General features: G+C 34.5%; 1 protein-coding gene across 1 annotated transcript in view; it reads right to left on the bottom strand.

The window, feature by feature from the left end:
* LOC100865223 (glutamate receptor ionotropic, kainate 2) overlaps positions 1–22,951 on the bottom strand; it is a 144,485-nt gene that overhangs the window by 65,308 nt on the left and 56,226 nt on the right. Inside the window, exon 3 of the mRNA XM_086903407.1 lies at positions 2,642–2,803. Coding sequence (XP_086759533.1) covers positions 2,642–2,803 — 162 coding nt within the window. The remainder of the gene's footprint in view (positions 1–2,641; positions 2,804–22,951) is intronic.

The following is a 22,951-nucleotide window of genomic DNA, read 5'->3' as shown; positions in this document are numbered from 1 at the left end:
TATTTTAATAATATCGTAGATTTTTATAATTAAAATATTCATATATTATATTCCCTGTAAAAGATATATTTCCAAAATTTGGAATTTTATTCAAAACAGAGAGCGAAAAAAATGAAATTGGAATTTCGAAGATTGATTTCACTCCCCCAACAAACAAATTTTCCCTCGAGAAATGGATTGTTCCACGAATAATGCAGTGCATATGCTTTAATCAAAATAACAATTTTTAATTCCTCCTACTTTCTCTTCTGAACATATTTCCAACAAACTTCCAATCAATCATTTGATTTTGATCGATACGCGCGTGCTGCAATATTAAATATTTAATTTCGTGGTAATACCTGATTCGTACACGAATAGATAAACCATAATTTAAACATTTAACACAGAGGCGAATAGCTTCTAAGATTTAATTTACTACCTATTGAAAGAGTCGTAAGGTAGAGGATTGAACAATACGCGTTCTAAAGCAAAAATATTCTCCCTTCCCCCTTCCTTAATAACTGCGACAACTCACGAGAATAATCCCTTTCCGCGTATCTCCATCAATCGAGGGATGGAATTCCTCGAACGCCGATTTTGAAAATACGACACCCTATTATCCCAGCGATATGGGTGATGTAGGGGAGTGGCGAAAAGCACGCGACGCGGGAAATGAAGTGTCTTTGAGTCTCAATAATCCACGAAATAGATATTCGCCGGTGGATAGAGAAGTTTGTTGCAAATTTATCGACGTCCGCGCGGATTTACGGTTGGCAATTTACGATCTAGGTAGAGGTAGGCGGCCATCTACGATCGGCCTGCAAGAAACATTGTTATGGTTTCGCGGCGGGGTCAACCCTTGACTCCGGCCTGGAATTATTTTGCATAAATTTCACCTTATATGACTTCGCAAACCTTACTTCGCTCTGCTTTCGTGTTACGCTCGTTGAAATCAAATCTCTCGGGTAATAGGTTGCAAGCAAGTTGGATAATTTGTATCGGGTTATAGATCTGTCGAGGGGGAAACGTGAAAAAAATTATTGGTTAAGGAAATTTTGCATTTTTTTTTTTTTTAAAGATTAACGATAAGAACGTTTCAGATCTAGTTTCAGATCGGTTTAGATCTAGTTAATAACGATTTTTCATCTTTATTGCAAGAATCGTATTTCAACTTATTATTTATAAATAATAAATATTTCAACTCTCTGGTGGAATTTAAAATTGAAATTTTGATGAAATTTTCCCGCCACATTTGCATATTATGACGCGTTGATTAAACTCGTGCATAATTTTACATTGGTGTCGAGGAAACATTTGAACAAAATTGCTTTAACGATTTGTGTCGTGTTAATTAACTCATTAAAATATAACTTTCGAAATAGTTTGGATGGTTGTACATTTTTGGATAGCTCTATAAATCGATCTCGAACTTGCAGCAAACAATTTCGGAGCAACAAGAAGTAATCGAAGTTCGCGAAATCCATTCGAAGATTCGATGCTGCATCTCTATATCAAGCGAGATTAAACAAAGACCCTACCACGATCCTGTTCAATGCTCTACTTTCGGACTTTCCGGTTAATGCGACGATTTAATCCCTTCTCCAAAACTTGGCGTACGTATTGCCTACCATTTAAAAGAATTATCCTTTATTATATCCTTTTGTGATGCTACGGGAATCGACTAATCCTTTCGAAAACACGATCTCCTTTTTTTTTTTTAAAGAGATGCTTTATTCTTCTCGGTCGAAAAAACTTAAAAACTTAATATGCTCTCTGAAAATCGTATGCGGTGAACAGAAGATAAAACGGATAATACGAAACCATAGCTTGTTTTTCACAGGCGATTTTTTTAAAACGTAACGACGTAAATTAATCGACGTAAATTTAATCTTCGTGCATTCTTATTTCATATCTAAGAATTTAAAATAAAAAGTAATTATTTATTTATTATAGCAGATTCCATATCACGATTTCTTCTCCGTTATTATTATTGAAACGATCTCGAGTCTGCCGTGTAATCCTCGATTGATATAAAAAATTTAGGGAGGGTTGGTTGAATTTGTATCGATGATGAAAATGGCTCTTGCGAGGTGGACAAAAAGTCGAACAGAAATCCGAGCCACGCCTTTAACCTTCCACAGTTTATTAAGCCTTGAAATAGAGAGACTCGAGAGACTCTTATTTATCAGGTACGAAATCCGTGCCTTATCTTCTTTTTAATGTTGTTGTGACGAGATATTCGCCTTAGATGTTTTGAGGCGTTAAATACGTTCCACTGTGAGCGAGTGTCGTTGTCGAGATGATATAGGGGGGGGAAATAGAGGGATTTGGAAAAAGAAATAATTGATAGCTCCATTTTTATCGATTTTCACGTTTTTTCACGGCGAGAATATTAAATTTGTGGCTGTGAAATTTTTTAGATATTAATTAATCGAATTGATATTTCAATATCCACTTTTGATAACACTTTCTTTTTGTAGCTAAAAGTACAGTTTCGATATCGATAAATTAGAAAAATATAAAAAATTGAATCTCAATCGAGCTTCAATTTATTTCTCTTCCTTTTTTAATCTCTAAACGTAAACGTGTAGTATTTCGAATGTAAAACATTTATACAATTCTTTGAAGAGAGATCGTGAAAAATATATCGGAGGCGTACCTTTCTTCGACGTTCGGAAAGAATCGTCCTTAGGGACGTATTGAATATCGTAGACCAGCGTGGTGTTCGCCAACAGAGTTTTATCCTTGTTGATTTTGTAGATGGCATACTTGAATGCCAGCTCCGAAGGACTGTCTTTTTGATCCTCCGTGAAGATTGCACCTGCAACAGGGTGAAAAATCGAATCCATTAATAATCGTGACGAATAAAATTCTTCGAGGAATTGATAAATAATTTCGTTTCAGTTTATCGGCTGATGGTTTTTATAGATCGTTTCAGCGATAATCTAATTCTGGACGGTTTAAACTATTCAGAGTCGAGTGAACTTTAATCAAATTGAAATGATTTCGAAAAATAGCAGAAAGATTATCGTTGGTCGTTGGCAAAAATTGTTCGACCCATCCAAGTTGAAACCAGTTCTATTCTACATTTTCGATCTTTTAATTACGTTGTATCGATCAGACTTTTGACGAGTTTTCGTTTGAACAGATTCAATTACAGGCAGCTTCGCAAAACGTTTATAATCGCGTCTCTTTCACGAGGTAATTGCACGCTCGAAGTAACGATTGATGATTTAACGTGTAATTTATTACCGTGCAATAATTCAACAGAGTTACGTGATCTATAGAACTTCAGAATAAGGAGTTTGTTTTGAAACGAGGAAGAAATGTGAAGTATTCCGAGAGGAAGAATCATTAAAGAACCATCATAAAATGGTTCACCAGATGGCCGGGAAAACTTTGAACAGATATTTAATCAATGGATTATGGATATCATTCAAAGTTGCTACGATATTTTAACCGATATTTCTTCGAAACAAAGAAAATTTTTCCTAATGATATCTAAATGTTTGAAGATATCATTTTATTGACAACGTACAAAAATATTAAGAAAATCATTTTTAATCATATAGATATACTTATCGATGTTAGGATAATATTTCTTGATGCACGAGAGGAAGAATCATTTCAAGAACGTACAAAGAATTTTTTAATTTTTTCAATTTCATTTCTTATTATTCGTTTGATCAATCATAAGTTTTTCTCTCTCTGATCAATAAATTTAAAATATTATCTTATTAAATTCGAGACTTATGGAAAGATATGAACGAGACTTGAGACTTGAGCATGATTTCGATATAATTTTTTATATATCGAAAGCTCTCAATTTCCGCAGCTTCGATAATCAATTTTATTCGCTGAGAATCGTTAAACCATCCTTTGCATAAAGAAGACGAAGCTTCTTTTCCCTAGCATTCATCTGATTTCACCATTGTTAATTTATCGCATCTTATTTTTTTTCTTCCCTATTTCTCTTCAAGCTCTACACGCAGTTAAAAAGTTTATCAAAAGTGATTCATCTTCGAATGATTCACGAGTCGATTTAAATCTCTATTTACCTTACCACGTTATATTATTCCTTTGTTTTCTCTTTCCATCGATTCTTTTCTTCGAAACGTGTTTATATTTCGAGCAAATATTTTAAACGATTGAAAGCATGGATGATATTTCGTTTTGAAGTCGGATAAAATTAAGGGGCATCAATTTTACGCGATAAAATTGTCCGTTGCGAGTTTAGTCGAATTTATCCATGTCAGGGATGGAAATACTCTTGGTTGAAAACTTCTTTCATGAACCAATCGATCTCCATCGCTCTGTCAAAACGACAGAGACGAGAATTGACCAAGTTGAATTAATTGTTTCTGAACGATCCTTGAAGGAGACTACATCCTTGCCTGTCTAATTATCACCGTCGAGAAGATTAATTGTCCGCCACGGGTTCAGGAATGATCTTCTTCCTTCCATTTATCAGAACTTCTGTGACATTTTAAATATGTAAAGAGATTTATTGTTTTTCCAAGATAAGAGACAAGATGTGCGATCATCATGTTCGAGTCGATTTTTCGTTCGAGTTTGAAGAAGGAAAATTAAGATTAGTATAATCTTAATTTAATAAAAATTAGTATAATATTAAGTATAATCAATATTTAAGAAAAAAATTATTTTATAAAAATGATTTCATAAAATATTTTTTGTTAAGAGGAAAAAAATATTATTTTTCAATATCTTATTTCACGTTATTTTCCACTGTTTCATCATAATTATAAATTTAAATTTTAAAATAAAAATATCTCTTCCTTCTGTAATATTTGCATAAAAGTACAGGAGGGGATTTGTTTCAAAAAATATTCCAATTAGAGAGAAAGGAAAAAATAGAAACAGTACTCTTAGATAATGGTGCAAGTTCATGAGATTTTTCGTTTTGATAAAAGCTGTTTCTAACGATCGCACTAGCTATCAGAGTTTATTCTTTGTCCTCCAACTGTTGTTTCTCTCCTATATCCCACTGGTTGTCGTTCAAAGTCGCATTAAGAAGTTTCCCAGCGTGGGAAATGTGTGTTGGATCCTGGCGTTCGAATTTCGATGAATCCTGATAGAAATTCATACGTTTTCCTGTTTATTATATGCCAAGCAAATTTTGTAATCTATATTATTCAGCCTCAAGTTCATACTGTGTCTCGTAATCACTCCGATTTTCTATTAAATGGATTATGTCCGTCAATTTCATTTTGAAAATTATTTAAAGATTCCTGAAAACTCATTAATTATCGTGTCAAAACGACGAAGAATTGATGGACGAACTTCTTAAAAATTGCACAATTAATCTTGATAAGGACATTTCGCATTTAATATAAATCGAAAAGAAGTTGTTTTCAAAAAAACAAACATTATTCAATCTAACTTTATATCGAGAATAAGATAAATTTTGTCGATATAATATTAAAATTTAACGAAATTATGTGGAGAAGAGAATATGTCTGATCATCGTCGTCTTATATTACTCTCTTCATGTGAACATCCCCTCAACTCTTGAGGGAGACATCGAAGGAACCGTGTTCGCTGGAAAACTCCCAATCCCATGCTTTCTGATTGACGTATGCAGCGAGATGTTTTCTTGAAGAACTTTTATTGAAATTGAGTATATTGAGCCCGAGGATAGATAGAAATCGCTATTTCCTCTTTGAAATTACTTTTTCGCTAATCGAGAGTTGGAAGACATTATTTTGATGTACATGAAATTTTTTATAAATATAAAATCGAAAAATGCAGAATTAGATTCTTTTAAGGGGTTTCTTTTTAGAATCAGAGACGTCTAAATATTAGTTTAATTAAAAGAAATTAGATATTAGTTTTTTAGAGACAACCGATTGCTATTCCAAATGAAAATAGAGAACAAGGATAGAAGAAAATTTTGCACTATTATTAACACTTCTATTATATCATTATATTCTCTTTGGAATTTTGTAAAAAGATGAGATGCTTTTTAAATATGAACGATGCTCGATAAAAATTGTGAAAGTGACACAAAAAGTATAGGAAAAAGATTTAAATTAAAACAATTTAGAATTTATGATAGATATTAAAAAATAAAATATTTCAAAATTTATGATTTCCTTTTACATAGGAATAATTGGTTTAAAAGAAAAGGTATCGCAGTTTACAATTGCATCGATGCATATTAAACAAAGTGCAAAATTTTCCATTGTCACTTTTTTTTTTCAATTCTACATTTAATTCTTAATCATTGTTGTCACAAAAATTTGTTTTTGTATCAAATATAAAAAAAAATAAAAATTTAGAGATATTTTATCGAGCTTGTCAAGAGATTTTAAAACAAATTTACACAGTTAACGAAATAACATTTAACGTTCTAAACGTTCGTTAAATTTTCAATCGATGAACTTGACAATATTTCCCTATTGAATCTGCTTTTAGAACGAATATACTTTTAAACGCACTATAGAAACATTCGAGACGTATCCATCGAACGAACTCGATTGCACGCAGAATATGAATATTTCGCGACGGAATTGCAAAGTGTGTTTCTTTTCCTGTATTGTGCTATCCCCTATCGAATAGGCTACTATATTGGTCGAGTTGCGATATATCGAGATGATACATCGAGTTTCTGCGTTTGTTTGCGATTCGAATGTGACCCACGTTCGATTCGACGATTTCGCTTATAATATTTCACTCCAGTATCCTGGATTAAAAAAAAAAAAAAAAAAACACAAATATAAAATAAAAATAAAAATGAAAAATATGAATGTGAAAAAAATATGGAGGAAACGAGCCGCGTAATTCCTATGTGCGAATCGCAAAAACAGATTATCTTTTGAACATTTGATAAATATGAATATAATAACGAATATAATAATCGTTTGGTTAGTTTTACGTTAAAATTTGGTCGTTGTCGGTGATTGGTTTTTATGGATCGTTTAATTTGCAGGGAACGGTGACATGTAAATTGAGTGTCGTATTTATATTTTCAAAATGGAATAAAATATAAATTATTCGAGATGTTTTATATTTTACGTATTTTAATGTAAAATCTATTTTCATGATATCGATAGAAGATTGTCATTCGAATAATTTTTTACTTTTTTCCACCAAGCTTGATTTATTATTGCATCTAATTTTTTATTAAATTATTAAATAATGATGATTTTATTAGTGGAGATTGTAATATCATTTTTCAATTCGTCAATCGTATAAATTATCGATCATATTCCATGAATGGTATTATTAAGTAAACTTTATATCGAAATCTGAAATATCTCAAATAGTTTGCGTTTCATTGCTATTTAAATACATGACGCTAAATTTTGGTATCATTATCATCATGAATATTTTAAGCAAAATGTATTACTCTGCTCCGAGTAAAAGCTCGGACTCTTAATGACGTAGCTGAGAAATCTTTTGAAGTTTTTACTCGCGAAGAGACAGTGCAATGCCGCCCTAGAGACAATTTAATTGATAAAATTGCTCTTTCACTGGATTATAAAAGGCGTTATATTAAGGAAAGCTTTGTTTTATTAAGGAAATTCGTCAAGATTGCTGTATGAGAGATGGCCGGGTACTTTTTAATTAACTGTAGGCAAGTTCTCGCTTTTTACTCTGTTTTGCTACGCTGCTTTCCAACCAGTGTGAATAATTAACGAGATCTTTCGACCACCACCGCACGTGGCGAAAAAATAATTTTCACTTATTATCAAGTACAGCACTCTTTCACAATTTTTTCTCTTCAAATGATCAAAAATCGTAGGATTTTCAAAAATTTTAAATATTTAAAACACCCTACTCTTTCCCATTAATCTCCTTTTCATTTTCCATCCTTTGCAATTTACTTGACAAAAATTATCGTCAATACTTTCATCATTTCAATATGCGTTCGCACGTTTTATCTAATATTTTGCATAAAGTATCCAGTGTAGTATCACCAGTGATTATTTGAGAACCGCTGAAACTATTCTTCCGCGATCTTTTCTCGAACGCGATCAAAGAAGAGAGAAGAAAAAGAAAAAAGAATTTTGAATCGACGTGAAACAGACGTAATCGTGGAAAGGAATCGGAATGCTTTTCGGGTCATAATTCGTTTATGGTCCACCGAAATCGTGTCGAGTCGCGCGTTCCGTCAAAGATGAGCGAAAGAAGGCGAGCAAAAGGAAAGCGAGAGCAATTCGAGTCAAAAAACTTTGATGGGCCCGAGCAATGGAGGCTCTCGTGTTCTGTTTCTAGTGGAATTAAAAAGCTCCGTAATTATTCTCGGCTCGGACGTTTTAAAACGCGAGGCCTCTCCCGTTTCATCTGGATCTGGGTTAAAAACTTCGAAAAGGGATGAAGGAAAATCGAGCGGGCGTGGCGTCTTCGTGGCGGTCTTCTCGAGACAGCGAGAAGAATCGAGCAATGGCCTATTGTCCGTTTATCCACAGTTAGCCGGCCTGGGGGCGAGCCTGGACCCGCCAACAATTCGATTTCCACGCTCCTGGAAGAGGAAAATCTTCGATGGAGGTTTATTCTTCCACCGAGCTCTCCTTTCTTTTTCCACGGCCATGTAAAATGTATAAGCATTTTCAGCCCTTTGCCCATTGAATTTTTCATTGAACATGCTCTCTCTTTCTCCCTCTCTCTCTCTCTCTCTCTCTGAATATACCCTCTAGCCGCGAGTCTTCGACTGTCGATAGAAAGCGTCTCGTCTAGGCGCAAGGAAGAGAGAGAGAAAAAGGAGACAGAAAAGAAAGAGAGAGAAGAAAATAAAAGAATGGAAAGAAAAAATTTCTCGGCGATAATAAAGAAGCTTCTTATTCCTCGTACTATTCAAATTTCCCAACCACCCGATTTCGAACTGTGATTTCTTGATGGGGATGTAGGGGACAACTGGACCTGGAAGATGTTCGATAGAGAGAAATCTTTATCTTCATTGGGATGAATAAGTCTGGGATTACCGAACGCGTTAGATTCGTAAATGCCTCGAGAGATTCCATTCAATTCTCCCGTGAAAATCTTTCAGCTGTGAGCGATCTCGTTTGGAAACAGGAACATTGTCTCGCGCGAAGAAAGGATGATGGAAGAGGGAGAGAGAGAGAGAGAGATAGAGAGAGAGAGAGAGAGAGAGAGAGAGAGAGAGAAGAAACGAAGAAGGAGAAATCGGTCTTAATCGTCGTCTGCTGGATAAATTTCTCGCGACGATCGTTAACTTCGCCTCGAGGATCTTGGCAAAGATCGATAGAAGAAGAATGCAGACGAGGGAAATGAATTTTAACGGGATACTGAAATATGAATTACACGGCGTGGGTTTAAAATTCGTGATGACAAATGAGATCCGGAAGATTCGAAGTAAAACAATCTTAAACTTTTAAATTCTTCGATCCATTTCTCCTTCTTTTTCATTCTCACTTTAATTCGAATATACATACACGATATATTAATTATGATATGAATCGTATGAATTTACGTTTATCCAACTTAATCTCGTTATTTTTTAATTCATTCTCTGCTGGATCTCATTTTGGATATTGGAAATTTACGATTAAATTATCGATTAAGAGATGATAATCGGAGACAAAATTTGCGGTTCACCGTTATTAATGAACTATTAAGTAGTTCGAAGTTAGGAAGAAGAAGTAACTAAGTTGGTTCGCTAAACAGTAGGGCGTAATGATAAGAAGTTTCTTCGTCCAAATCTCGAAACTTGTTATTATGGTATCGCGGTGAGCCGCGTAATTACGATTCTCTCCCGGTTATGATTAAACCGACGGTGCATCTAGCCTTTGGGCTAATTATCCCCTCCCGTGTTTAGTTTATTATAACGGAACACGATGATAACGCTTGGCTCGCGATTTTTTTTTAGTTTTATTCTCGAACCAAATTGCGAAAAGTATGCTTATTCGACGATTTCGCGTCTGACGAATGATACCATTTGCGCGGCCGCGAGTGTTACATTTGCGAGATTATTTTGGGAGAATTAATGTTGTTCGAGATTCTAGAGAACAAGCAAAGATATATAAAAATATAGGCTCATTCTTTGAATTAGAGACAATCACAGGGGATACATCATTTTAGGTGTACAAACTAAAAAGATATCGAAATTTTATTTATGTATTTTAATATTCATATGGATCGTGTATTGACACTAGAATTATTAATTACAATTGCAATATCTAAATATATTATTTCATTAAAATAATTTGATGAAAATTATAAAAATAATTAGATTCGTAAAATTATAAAAAGTTGTAGCGTCAACTATTACAGTTTATGCTTCGATTATAATAATCAATCACGATTTCTTCTTAGTTTTAGCCAAGAAAAATTTTGGGAGAATACATTATCGAAATTTGCTCGAGATATACGTATAATCGTAAAGTGATTATGCCTGAAATATTTCTTTCAAGAATCGAATGGCCCATTCGATAATTTATTTCTAAACAAATAATGGAATTATTCGAAGAGAATAATTTCAAAAAGATTAGTGGATGTTAATTCGACAAAGCGATCGAGCAATCGATCGTTAATCGAGCACGAAATTGGGTTACTCTCCCTAGCCGATCGTTCGTTCGTTCCGCGTCAAAGCTGTCTACGCGCGACCATCCTTCGAGCTTTCACGCTATCCCGTGCGATGCCACACCGTAATAACTTATTAATCCATGGAACAATAGCCTTTGTTGGATGACTCCGTGAAATTGTCCACGTGATCTCATCTGGGTCCGAGACTACGCGGCATCGATCTTTAAACAAGCCAGTATTTCCCTTGGATTTTCTGGCCACGATGATTCGACCATCGACTCGTCACAAAATTACTTCTATCGACGCGTCCAACTCGATTTTCGACGCTTAAGTCGTCGTTCCGCCAGATTACGGCCAGCACAGAGGATACGGGTGAGTGGTTCTCGCTCGGAAACTCGGTCAAGAAGCGACAAATCGATCCATTTCGGACGAGCCATCCTTTGATACATGCCTGTTTTCAAAATTTTTGTGAGTGTTTGTACGATTTTAACTTTTGAATATTTGATCAATTTATCCTTAATTTTATCCATGATATAATAAGATATGAATAATAGGATATAATAGAAGAAACTATTCTGGAGGGTTGCTAGTGAATATAGCTTAATGAAAATCGGATAATTATTCTAAACGCGGTGATTATTTGTGAAATATATTCTCAATTATTCAATAATTATTTCATAGAAACAATTCGACAGTCTTATCCCAATATACATATTCCCATGTATGTATATTTTATATTTAAATTCTTTAAATTTAAAAATGAAATGAGACACTTTAGTTGTAGAAGTTGTATTGTAAAGTAACAATTGAAAAGTGAAAAGTTCCAAAGTGTTTCTCCAGAGCCGGTAACGAAGCATAGTCGCTCTTTTGAATGAAACAAACGGGCAATTCCGAAACGAGAGAGAGAGAGAGAGAGAGAGAGAGAGAGAGAGAGAGAGAGAGAGAAAAGACGATGCAATGGATATTTTCGAAGAAAAAAGTTTGGTGGCTCGGGCCACCGATATAATCAGGAGCAGCCAAGCTTTTTCTCGACGAACTCGGGACTAAAGAAACAAAACTGGAGGGGAAGAAGGCCGGATTACGGACAATGATAAGTCCAACTCGTAATTAGCGGACTTGCTCTTGAGTTCTGCGCCAGTCTTGTGGAAACGACTAGCTGTTCGAGTTCCTACTTCTTCTTCTTCTTCTTCTTCTTCATTTCTCTTTCTCTTCTTTTTGCTTGATGGACATCTTAGAAACGCGAGTTGAATTCTCGAAATTTTGCCAAATAATGGTAAATTTGTGGGAAATTAATTCTTCATAAAATTATTTGGAATTATACTTTGAGAACGAATTGATAAAGGATAGATTTTTGCAACTATGAAGTTCGTGGAAAATTTTCTCATCTGCTAATGAGAAGAGTAAATGTTATTATTACTTGGAATTAAATTTCACGATGGTTTATACACGTAGAGAGTATTTACAGCTACGAATTAGATGGAAAATTTGATGGAGAATCGATGAAATGATTCTATTTTGCTACGTTACTTGGAATTCAATTCCAGAACGAAATGCTCGTGCAAATAAATTACGCACAATTCTCGTTGGCAAATTATTATGATGTTTCCCGATGTTTGGACGAGGGATTGGTCCAATTAAACGAGTTAAAGCCCCCAGAGAGGCGATGACGAATTGCACTAGACAATCTGACACATTACTTGGTATTGCTCGGCGCCAGGCCAACTTTGTCTTTGACAAATTAAACAGAATACACCTTTGACAAACTTGACCGTTATAGCCTTGTGAATAGGGTTCACAACGTGAACTTGTCAATTTCAATCTTGTCGAATTTGCAGAATCTCGATATCGATGAAATCTGGTCACTATTCGAGCACATGATCCCTTTGAGACGGTCTGAATGAGATAAACGTATTAGAAATTGTATTGGCAATTATTAAATTTCAATCTATTTCTTTCGCATTCTTAGTAGAATAAAATGTTCATCGATATCTTTTTTACGCTAGATTTTATGTAATAAAAATTACAATTAATTTTTATGAACTTTGAAAAAAATTCTTTAACGTTTTAAAATTAATATTGTAAAATTAGGTGTTATATTGTATAAAAGTGTTGAAAATAGTTCTTCTTTTTTTCTCTCTCTCTCTCTCTCTCATTTTTTTATATTGAAAATAGAGGTAGCACAAAAAAGTACGCAACACAATTTCTACGAAAACAGTCGTTGTTTGACATAGACAACCTATCTAAACGTTAATTGGAACTAAAATATTTTCATTCTCGTCGAAACGGTCTCTCGAGCTACGTTCCTCTCAATTCGTTTGCAATATCGATTCAATCCATTTGTCGATAGAGTTAGTACAGCGCTGTGTTTTTCTTCTAAATTCTGCTTTGTCTGATAACGCATCAAGAAGATGTGTCCAGAAGGAAGATTGTTTCTCACAAATAATTTTGTTAATTACGTCTTCGATTTGACAATTTCTTTGGAATTTTATTCACAGTTTTTCTTTCTCATAGATAAAATGGCGTATACAAACTTTCGATTAATTATTTGTAGGGAAAAAATATAATTCTAAAAATAATTAAAAATCTAGGTCATCATCGAAAGTATCCTTTTACTTGTTTATTTTCACTAGATTGTAGGAACTTATAGAAAATTTAAAAATCTACGAAATACACAAAAAAAAAAATATATTCACTATATACAGAATGATATTTAAAAAGAAAAATAGATCTTTATTTTGATTTTATTTTTATAATCGTGTGAATATATAAAATTCTAAGAATGTACAAAAATCTATTTTTCATTTTAATAATTCAATATAAAACGCATTTCGGAAATAATTCGTATATAACATAAATCATCGATTATAAATTATATTCAATCACATTCCCAAGTTTTAAGAATATAAAGAAACGAGAGAAAGAATATAAAGAGAAAGAGAAATGTTCTGACAGAGTGATCGCATCGAGGATTTTGAGTTCCTTTTGAAACAAGATTCATGTTCAGAAATTTCAAAGAATAGAAGCAAAAAAAAAAAAAAAAAAAGAAGAAAAAAGTAAAACTGGACGAATTGGTAAATGAGCTTTCCAACACAAAAACCTAGGCATCTGTTTACGATGAAAGTTTCTAGATCCGCAGAAATACATTGAAAGTTCCTTTTCCACTATGAATCAATGTAAAAATCCATAAATCATCCAAGTTTCATAGGCGAAAACTCACATACAGACCGGTAGCCATATTGATTCCAGTTATTCGTTAATATCGCAGAATTTCTCTTAGAGGGGAGGTGTGTAACGATATATCGATCAAAGAGCAACAGGGAAACGAACGATACTTCTTTTCATTATGTTCCTCTCGACTCATTAATCTAACGAGATAACATATCATCGCATGAAAAAAAAAAAAGAAAAAAAAAAACATTTTGTTGCTCCAAGAAGCCATTTTACTGTGCGGTGAAGTTTCTCCTTTTCACGGTGGAATGAATGTTTCGTTCATTTGTAATTTTAATTAATCACGTGATGTATATTTCTCTGGTTACGGAAGAAATGAAAACATAATTTCTTTTCAATTTGTAGTGATTACGTGCATTTATGCATATATTTTCAAGTAATCACCTCTTTTTATATTATCTGGTTACACGATGCACCTTGTTAGGTTTATTAAGTCGATTAACATGCGATTCGAAAGAAATAAATCGAATAAATTTTGTAACGAAATGTTTGTTTATTATATGAACATGCTTATAATGTATGTAAATACATGTTGATATACATGGCCTGTTGATATACATGGTATTATTTTAGAATTTTATCCTTATGAAAGAAACGATTCGAAGCGTATATAAGGTGAAAAACTTATTTGTAACAATTAAAAGAATAAATTAATTAAAATTGATGGAATAATTAAAAGAAGAAATTATATGTTTGTTAAATAAATACGAGAATTAAATAGAGAAATCCTTATTTGTAAATTAATTGATCCCACTAATTAGTGTAAAAATTTCTATCTATTTCTATTTCTTTATATAAAATATATAATTTATATAAGATAAATACAGTTAAGGATTTTCTTCTGTTATTTAATGCTCGATGTATATATATTCCTGGTTTGCGGAGAAAATTAAATTTCTAATTATTTTAATCATTTTTAATTTAATTAAATTATTTCATTAATCACGAATATTTTAATTGGAACGGAAAAATGTAAAAATATGAGTATTAATTAAATCATCAAAAGAAATATATCGTCATACGAATAAAATGTTAAATTTAATTTTATCATACACTTTTATCGAAATATTTAATCCATCAAATAAAATCCATAACAATTTTTCCTACTTGTTACATATACGTTCTTCTTATTCCTTACAAACGTTCTAATTCTCATGAACGATCCGTACGTGGAAGAAATCTGGGAGAAAGAAATCTCTAAGAAAAATGTTCCTTTCCAAACTCCACGCGCTTTCGAAACAATGGCACGTTCCCGTTCGGGGATGTACGATGATGAATACTCTGGTTTCCGGTATTGGTATTGGTGTCGAAGTCACGGAACAATTCGTCGTGCACGTGAATTCCTTGCCCGGCCGGAAACTGCGAACCACCGCAATATTGGGTGCAGCAGTTACGCGAAAAACCGGTCAGCGGGATCCAGATTTATTCCTAAAATTGAGAATTTGCTCGAACGCGGCCGGTTAGTGGCGCATATTTCAACGGTGTTCAGACTTCACGGCAACGAAATACATGCTTCTTTCTCTCTCTTTCGCTCTCTCGCTTTTTTCTCTTTTCCTCTTTTTTCCGCCAGTTCGCGTTTCTATACTCGTTCGAAAGCGGCTGACAGTCGAATGTCTCTCTCTCTCTATCTATCTATATATCTATCTATCTATCTCTCTTTCTGTCCGTCGTGTCCGAGCGAGACTTGGTCGAATTTTTCTTGGAATATAAATGAAATTTTTCGATGGGATGATGAAAAAAGATGATAGATTTATCAGATATTTTTGAGAGGAGATTACGAAATATCGATTATTTGAATTTTGGTTGTTGAAGTGACGCGCGATATCTGCACTTTTATGAAGTTGAATAGAAATTTTCTAAATTTTAGTTTTTAAAAGTATTAAAATTTCCATTCAATGTAGTACACATCATAGAGATTTATAAAAATCGATTAATATTTTTTTCTTTGAATTATTCAATCCTTGTGATTTGTACCGATATTAAATGCAAACAACAACGAAAAAAATTTCCATCGAAGTTCACTTTCCATTTTCAATTTTACTGAAAAGATTAAAATTCACCGAATTCAATAGTGCATGTAGAAATTCTATATAAGTGTTATCTTCAATTTGAATTCAAACTCGGAACAGGTAATCCAAGTACGTTCGCATTTCCAGAGAAGTTTTCCGCGACAACAATTTCTCTGCACGACTGTATATCGAGAAAGTTTCGAGCTCCCTTAACGATTTCCCCGGAGTTGAATCGAAAAGCAATTATGTGGGCAGGTTTATAGCCGATGTGTCCATCTTGGACATTGTCATACTCATTCTACTCGATATCTCCAAGTTTAGAGTTATTTAAGTTTCGAATATCCACGTACGTAATGTATTTTTGAATGTCATTTCAATCAATTTGTTAAACTTGATTAGAAATTTGTATCGGTCCTTCCATTCTCATAAAAATGATCAATTACATTAACATTATCGATTATTTGTCTTTGTTAAAAAGGATAGGATCCTTGAACTATTTAACCTGGCGATTTATGCATAATATCATCGTGTCAGCAGCCTCTCCTCGGGTTCGTGAACAAGAACAAAGAGGAAGTAGTCCCTGCGGACAGGCTTTAAACGCTGCAGCATTGCGAAATAGGGTTAAACTATACGGTTGCAGTGTATTGTGCGCTCGCACGCGCTTCAGAAAGGCTCGATATAGGCAGAAAAATAAAATGAAATCGCGTGCAAAGACGCGTACGAGGCGCTTTATCGGGCTTCACTCGTTCCGCTACTTCTTTGGAATTCATACCTTTAGCCAGAGGGCTTTTTACCCTTTCCTTCCGTGCCAAACTCGAATTTCCGTTTTCTACGTTCACACCTCTTTCGTGGCCGCTTTGAAGGGGCGAATTTATTGGCACAGTAGCTTTAGATCTTGTTTCAATAAAATTATATATATATATATATATTTATACGTGTGTTAATATATCTTTAAAGAGTAGATTTCAAATATCAGAATATAAAAGATAGGTAAAAATGTCGATTGAGGCTTAGTTATGGTTAAATTATAAGCAATTAAATGATTGGATATTTAGAAGAAATGTAAAATTTTTACCACTCTATAATGGTAGAAAAAAAATGAACAATGATGGGGATAAAAGAGAATGTGTTCTCAAAACATTTTTGAACAATATTTTTGTGAGTAATTTTCAAATTCCTCTAATACAATTTTATAAATATACTTTTCTTTTTTTTTCTAAAATTTCAAATAAGCGTCGATCGACATTCTTGCATATCTAATTAAAGTGCAAGTATTTCATGAATATATTAACACACGTATAAAATATTTAACAATAAGATATAAGGGAAAAATTTACTTGGTGGGAGGAATAGAATAAGTTGTTCCAGGAAACGTTGAAAGGACACGATTGCCAACCTTCGAACACTCCGAAGCACGTAACAACGTTTTACAAATGTCGGTACAATCTATTACTCAGAGGCGGAGTCCCGAGGAACTGGCTTCGAGTTCCACTTTTAAAGCATCCCCGAACTCTGCTCTTCTTTTACAACCCTCCCTATAAAGGCAAAGAACTTTCAGCTTCGACCATTTCGACGACGTTGTGGTATTAAGGGAGAGAAAAACCGCGACTGTTGAGATGTACTATTATTCTTAACGCCTAGCGATTCAGAGTCGAATCTTTTCCCTCTAACTTTTCCCTCGCCTCTCTCTCTTTCTCACTCTTCAATCTTTGCAGTTTCCTCACGAAATTCGCACTTGACACGGCCCAGAAAAGAATTCGAAACACGCAAAAGCTGGGCACGTTCTTCGTCCAATGAAACATGTCGAGATTGTGCGATAAGGAAAAAAAAAAAAAAAGAAAAAAAAATACTCCATTCCGAGAAGTTTCTTGATAACTATGGAAGCACGGAAATGGAAGCGAATTCTCGATCCAGGAAATCAGCTTGATAAGCTAATCTGAATACCCAAATACTACTTACCGGAATTGACATTACTAACGCAGGTTTCCAAACTCCTACCATCTAATCTCATCGGTTTTAAGCAAACATTCGCGTAATCCGATTATATCCGTTCTAGACGCATATCGGAAAACAAGATCTGCGGATGTCAATTTTGACGTAATATTTGTCTGTCGCCATTCATATTTGTGATTAATATGAATACACATGAATGTGCTCACAGTCAATCGTTTTTCAGTTTCCCTTAGTATTCGTCTCGGGATAATCGGGAAATCGAGGAAGGAATTTTTTCCATTTTAAAAAAATTCAAAAATTTCTTTTCAAATTTTGAAAAGAAAATGGAAAAAAGATATATTACAAAAATGAGAAGAGAGAATGAACTCCATCAAGAGACAACTTGATAAGTCCATCGACAAACTAGCGCCACCCCGACCGTTTACTTGTTAATGCAATCTTGGCGGCCATTTCGCAAGCACTGGTATCATAGTCTATCCACGAGCCCTTTTTATGTCGCGGTAAATTACGTCCAGAGGCCGGTAAAGTCCGGCGCAGAGGCGGAAGATAAAGTGTCCCTGGTTCCATCGCAAACTAACGAAGAAGAAAAGCGAGGGATCTCCCTTGCTTTACGGGCACAAGGCCAAGAGACTTAAATCGCGGCACGAGGAGACACATCGTCCACGGGATTTCACGTAACTGCGTGTTTGTGAACGATTAGAAACTTGTTTCAGAAACTGTGCTCCTAGAAACACGGTAGTTTCTAAATTTCTTCGGTGATACACACCAGTGCCAGTTTTTCATTCGGAAACGAGACGTTTGAGGAGAGATTTACGACTGTATAACAGAACGACAATATGAACCGTGCCCACGGAGAGGAAAGGGGAGGGGGAGGAGGATTCGTTGATGAAAATACGCGACAGGAGAGAATAAACAATGACCAGAGGCAGACATTTGCGTGCATTTTTTATGCAGCTGCGGATGAAGCTGGCGCCGGTGCCAAAGTGTTGGCTCTGGGCGAAAGGCGCCGCATTGAAAAACGTTGTTTGCGTTGGGAATAGCAGCTCGTAAATGCCTTCTACGAGCTCAGCTTTTTTAATCCTTGGAATTGCTAAGGTGTAATTGTATCGATGAAACTCTGCCCTTTTTTCTTTTTTTTTTTTAGATGCTTTGATTTGCGATGAGATTAATTAATAATGGTAAAATTATTATTAAGGATAAAGGTAAACGATACAACCATCTTCCCTCAATTGTGATATAATCGATTATATAATTTTTAGAAATTATAAAGGAAATGTAAAGTCAAATTATTAAATTTTTAAGGTGAAGCTTGAATATTTATTTATTTGACGAAAATTTGTTATTTCGATAATTCAATGTAATTTATTTTGATTGTAGAAGATATTAAAAAATAATGATTAACCGGAGAATGATAAAATAAGGATTTCGTTGTATTGTGATAAAGACAACACGGATATTAAAAAGTTATTATATTATGAAAAATTAAATTCATAATATCCGGTAAATGTATTTTATTCTGGTTAATATTTCTTTCATTTTTCAATAATTTGTTTAAAGAAATAATAAGTAACGAAGGAAGAAGAATAATTAATAACCAAATCTTAACGCGAAACAAAATGGAAATTTATAAAAATATCTTCCAAGTCGTTACTAAATATAATTTATTCTTATTAACATATCGAATATAAAAACTTGGAGAATTTCCAATGACACTCTTACAAAAAATCTTCTTTCTAGAAATTATTTAATCTTAATAATTCCAACCTTCGTTAATTTTTAATCTATTCTCTGAACGAAAAACTAAATCTCTACTTACGAAGCAAAAAGATGAGCGGAAAAAGTGTACCTTAACAAATCTCACAAAAGGGATTATCATTCGTGATGAAATATGCATGATAATCCAAGTACTTCTCTCCCTGTTTTCCAAGGTTTTTTTTTACCTTTACCTTTATCCATCGACTAAGACAATAAGAAACGTCTGAAAGAGACCAAGACGTTTGTTGCTAATTGGCTGATTGCTCACAGTAAAGAAGGCGCCACTTGTCTGCCGCCATTTTAATCGCAGCAAACTTAATCGGTTGCCTCTCGTAAAGGGGCGCCACCTTGAAGTCGGCGAAGAAAATGAAATGGACAAAAAACACGAACGAGGTTCTACTTTTGGAATGCGGTTAGTTTGCGGGACGAAACTCTCATTTTCAGAAAATTGCCCCGGGTAAGCGGTCAAACTGGAAGCCAGATATTAGACTCTGAATGGCGCACGAGCACCCTCGTGGACGAAAGAAACAAGGAGGAACTTTTTACCTAATGGTGGCACCGAGAGTTCACTTCAATTCCGTGGAGAAGCTTTCGTCTACGCTGTCAGAAGATTTGAACGTGCAATTTCTCCGGATACACGAACTATCTACAGGTGGCAGTTATTTTAATTGGTAAAATTACTTCTATAACGGGTATGGTCGATTATGTTCATTGTTCCACGTTTATTATACGATTATATTAAATGAAGTGCATCGACACGATAATGCAATTAAACGGAAGCCACTAATGGTTGGCTCGTTAATTATGCCGGATTATCGCTTCACGACAAGCCATCTATTAACATCAATGTTAAAGTAACTCCTTTTAATCAGCAATATTGGACGGATTTGCTACAATAAATGTAAATACAACTTGGAGCCATCGTTCCCTTGTTATTGCACACATTCTTTTGCAACTCGTTTCTTACAACTCGTTGGTTACAAATGCATCGTGGCACGTGCCATTTCGATTACGATTCTTCCTTTCGCTCCTTGTAATTTAGAGATTCAATAAGGGGGCAATTTTAGAAGCACACTGTTCCGCGAATGGCCGTGGAAAATGGCACAACGGAAGTGTACGGGTCTTGGGTCGAATGTTTCGCCTTTACTGCAATAACGTTATTATTGCGTAATTGTCAGATATTGAAAAACTAGCTTCCTGAAAATTCATTTACACAATTCACGCAGCTACTTCTTCATTTCATTTTATACGTTTCTTGCTTTCCATTCCATTACTTTCGTGCACAAATAATCGATCGAATTTGGTCATCAATTGAAAACTCAAACTTTTTTCAGTCAAATAGTCTACAATAGAAGGAAATATAAATTCGAGCCATCTTTTTTTTCCTGTAAACTTTCCTTGGTTCCAATCCAGTGAAAATCGCAGTTGACGACGTATATAAATCTCGATCACGAGAGAAGCACGAGCTATCACGCGTTTATTTTATCCAGCCACCAAATCTTCAAGTCGTCGTCGTCGTCGTCGAGCACGCCAACACAGATCGTCAATTCGATACTATTAAGAAATTCTCGTTGCGAACAGATCATAAAAGTGCAGCGGACGCATAAACGTCCCATCCCTGGGACGTTTCTCATCCGAAATAGACTTGGTATAACGCGCGCTACTTTTCGCAACGACTTTCCTTTGGCAACGTTCGTTGCCAAGTGTCTTCGAAACTTAACCGCGCAACGTGCTTCTTGTTTGCTTCGTTTCGGCCCTTTTTCCAGGCGTCGCATAGATTTGAAAATCGTTCGTATTGGATCGTATTGAGTTGTGTTTCGAATCGAAATTGAATATGGATACTTCGAATATCGGAGTAACGCGGGATTCTTTGTGTCGTTAGAATTCCAAATCTTCCGGAATAAAATAAACTTATGTATTTAGATAGGTATAAGAGAGATCAAAATCGATAAAATAGTTCAGTATGATAAACAATTTTATTTATTTTCTAAAAATAAAGTACAAGATTCTTCTACGATTGAAATTATCACGTAGATTTCGATATAAATTTCATGATAAGTCTTTATATATTTTTTCCTTGATATTTCGTTTAGGAGAGAGTCTCGAGGAAAGTAAGTTAAGACGTTGCATTTTGCGAAGGCGCGACGACAGTCGACTGGAGGCGGAAACGCGAATGCTCTTAACCGTTATCCGCCCATTTCTGTCCCCGCGGTGGCTTTATGTCGTAAGAAATACGATATCCCAAAAACTTGGTATAATTCTGGAAATACTGGTTCACGTCGTTTACCTTTTTTTCTTCTTATTCCTCTCCCTTTTCGTTTCTTCTTCTTCCTCTTCTTCTTCTTTTTCTCTTTGTTTTTTTTTTTTTAACGATTATATCTGTGCTTTCTGTTCCTTCCTCGTTTGTAGAATTGCGTCCTGTAGCGTGCAATAAAGAGCTACTTGAGGGAAAGAATTTTCCAGTTAAGAAGACACCCTAAGGCTTTTAGTAAAGTTTAATACGTGACCCACACTCTTGAGAAAAGAATCGACCAAAATAAGATGTTTCGCGAAATTTCTAACGTTCTTTTTTTTTTTTTAAAGCTTTTCGAATTAACTATTTGATATTCGTAAATTATAACGGAGAATATGCATCGAGATTGCAACGTGGATATAAAAATAAATAAAACTGTGAGTTTCTCAAAGATTGAAAGGAACCTATTGTGCGTTAAATAAAAAAGAAAGAGAAAGAATCTTTTATATTCTGTACGAGTTTCATAAAGAATTGTGAATTTCGCACAATGAAAAGTCGTTTAGTTTTGCAGAGAATAATATTCGTTTTTTTTTTTTTAAATAGGGAAAATAATAGTATATTAAATAGAAATAAATTTAGCTTCTTTTTTTTTTTATGAAAGGCTAACGATCGATAATCAATATTTCAATCGAACAATGCATTATATAATCCCATTAATATATTCATCGAAACGATTGTCCGTGATTTACCAACGCGAATTCCAGGATATTGGGTAACGATCTGATATATATATATATATTGTGCACAATGAATGTGCCCGTTTTGTCGTCGACCACAAAAATATTTCGAATGTCGGCGAAAAAAAATTAATTTCATTTTGGAATAGGGAAGGCAGGATTGCCGGAAATAACGTAGTCACCGGTTGAAACGCGGAAATTCGTAGTCAAGGGCGCGCGTTCGAATTTGTCATTCGATTATCTCGGTAATTTGATCGTTTCGCCTGTTGTCACTGCGCAATTTCGTACGGCAAGATCGGGCGACCGCAAAAATATTGCTCAACCGACGAATTACAAACCCTGTTCTCCGACCAGGCATTAACAAACGATCTCGTTGCCTGAAAATCGTCTGTGAATCGTTTCATCGAATTGTCGTCTCGCGTGAATTTACCTCTTTTTGATTCTTCTACAACGTCGACTCCTCTCTTCGTCGACTGGCCATTTTTGATAAACGCGATACCATTAATTATATTAATTTTTATCATTTTTTTACATATATATGACGATAA

This window comes from Apis florea, unplaced genomic scaffold, assembly GCF_048593485.1.
Source record: "Apis florea isolate Af1SG1 unplaced genomic scaffold, ASM4859348v1 contig_2291_pilon, whole genome shotgun sequence".
Taxonomy (NCBI): domain Eukaryota; kingdom Metazoa; phylum Arthropoda; class Insecta; order Hymenoptera; family Apidae; genus Apis; species Apis florea.
The sequence above is the reverse complement of the archived record's forward strand: the minus strand, read 5'-3'. Positions and strand labels throughout refer to the sequence as shown.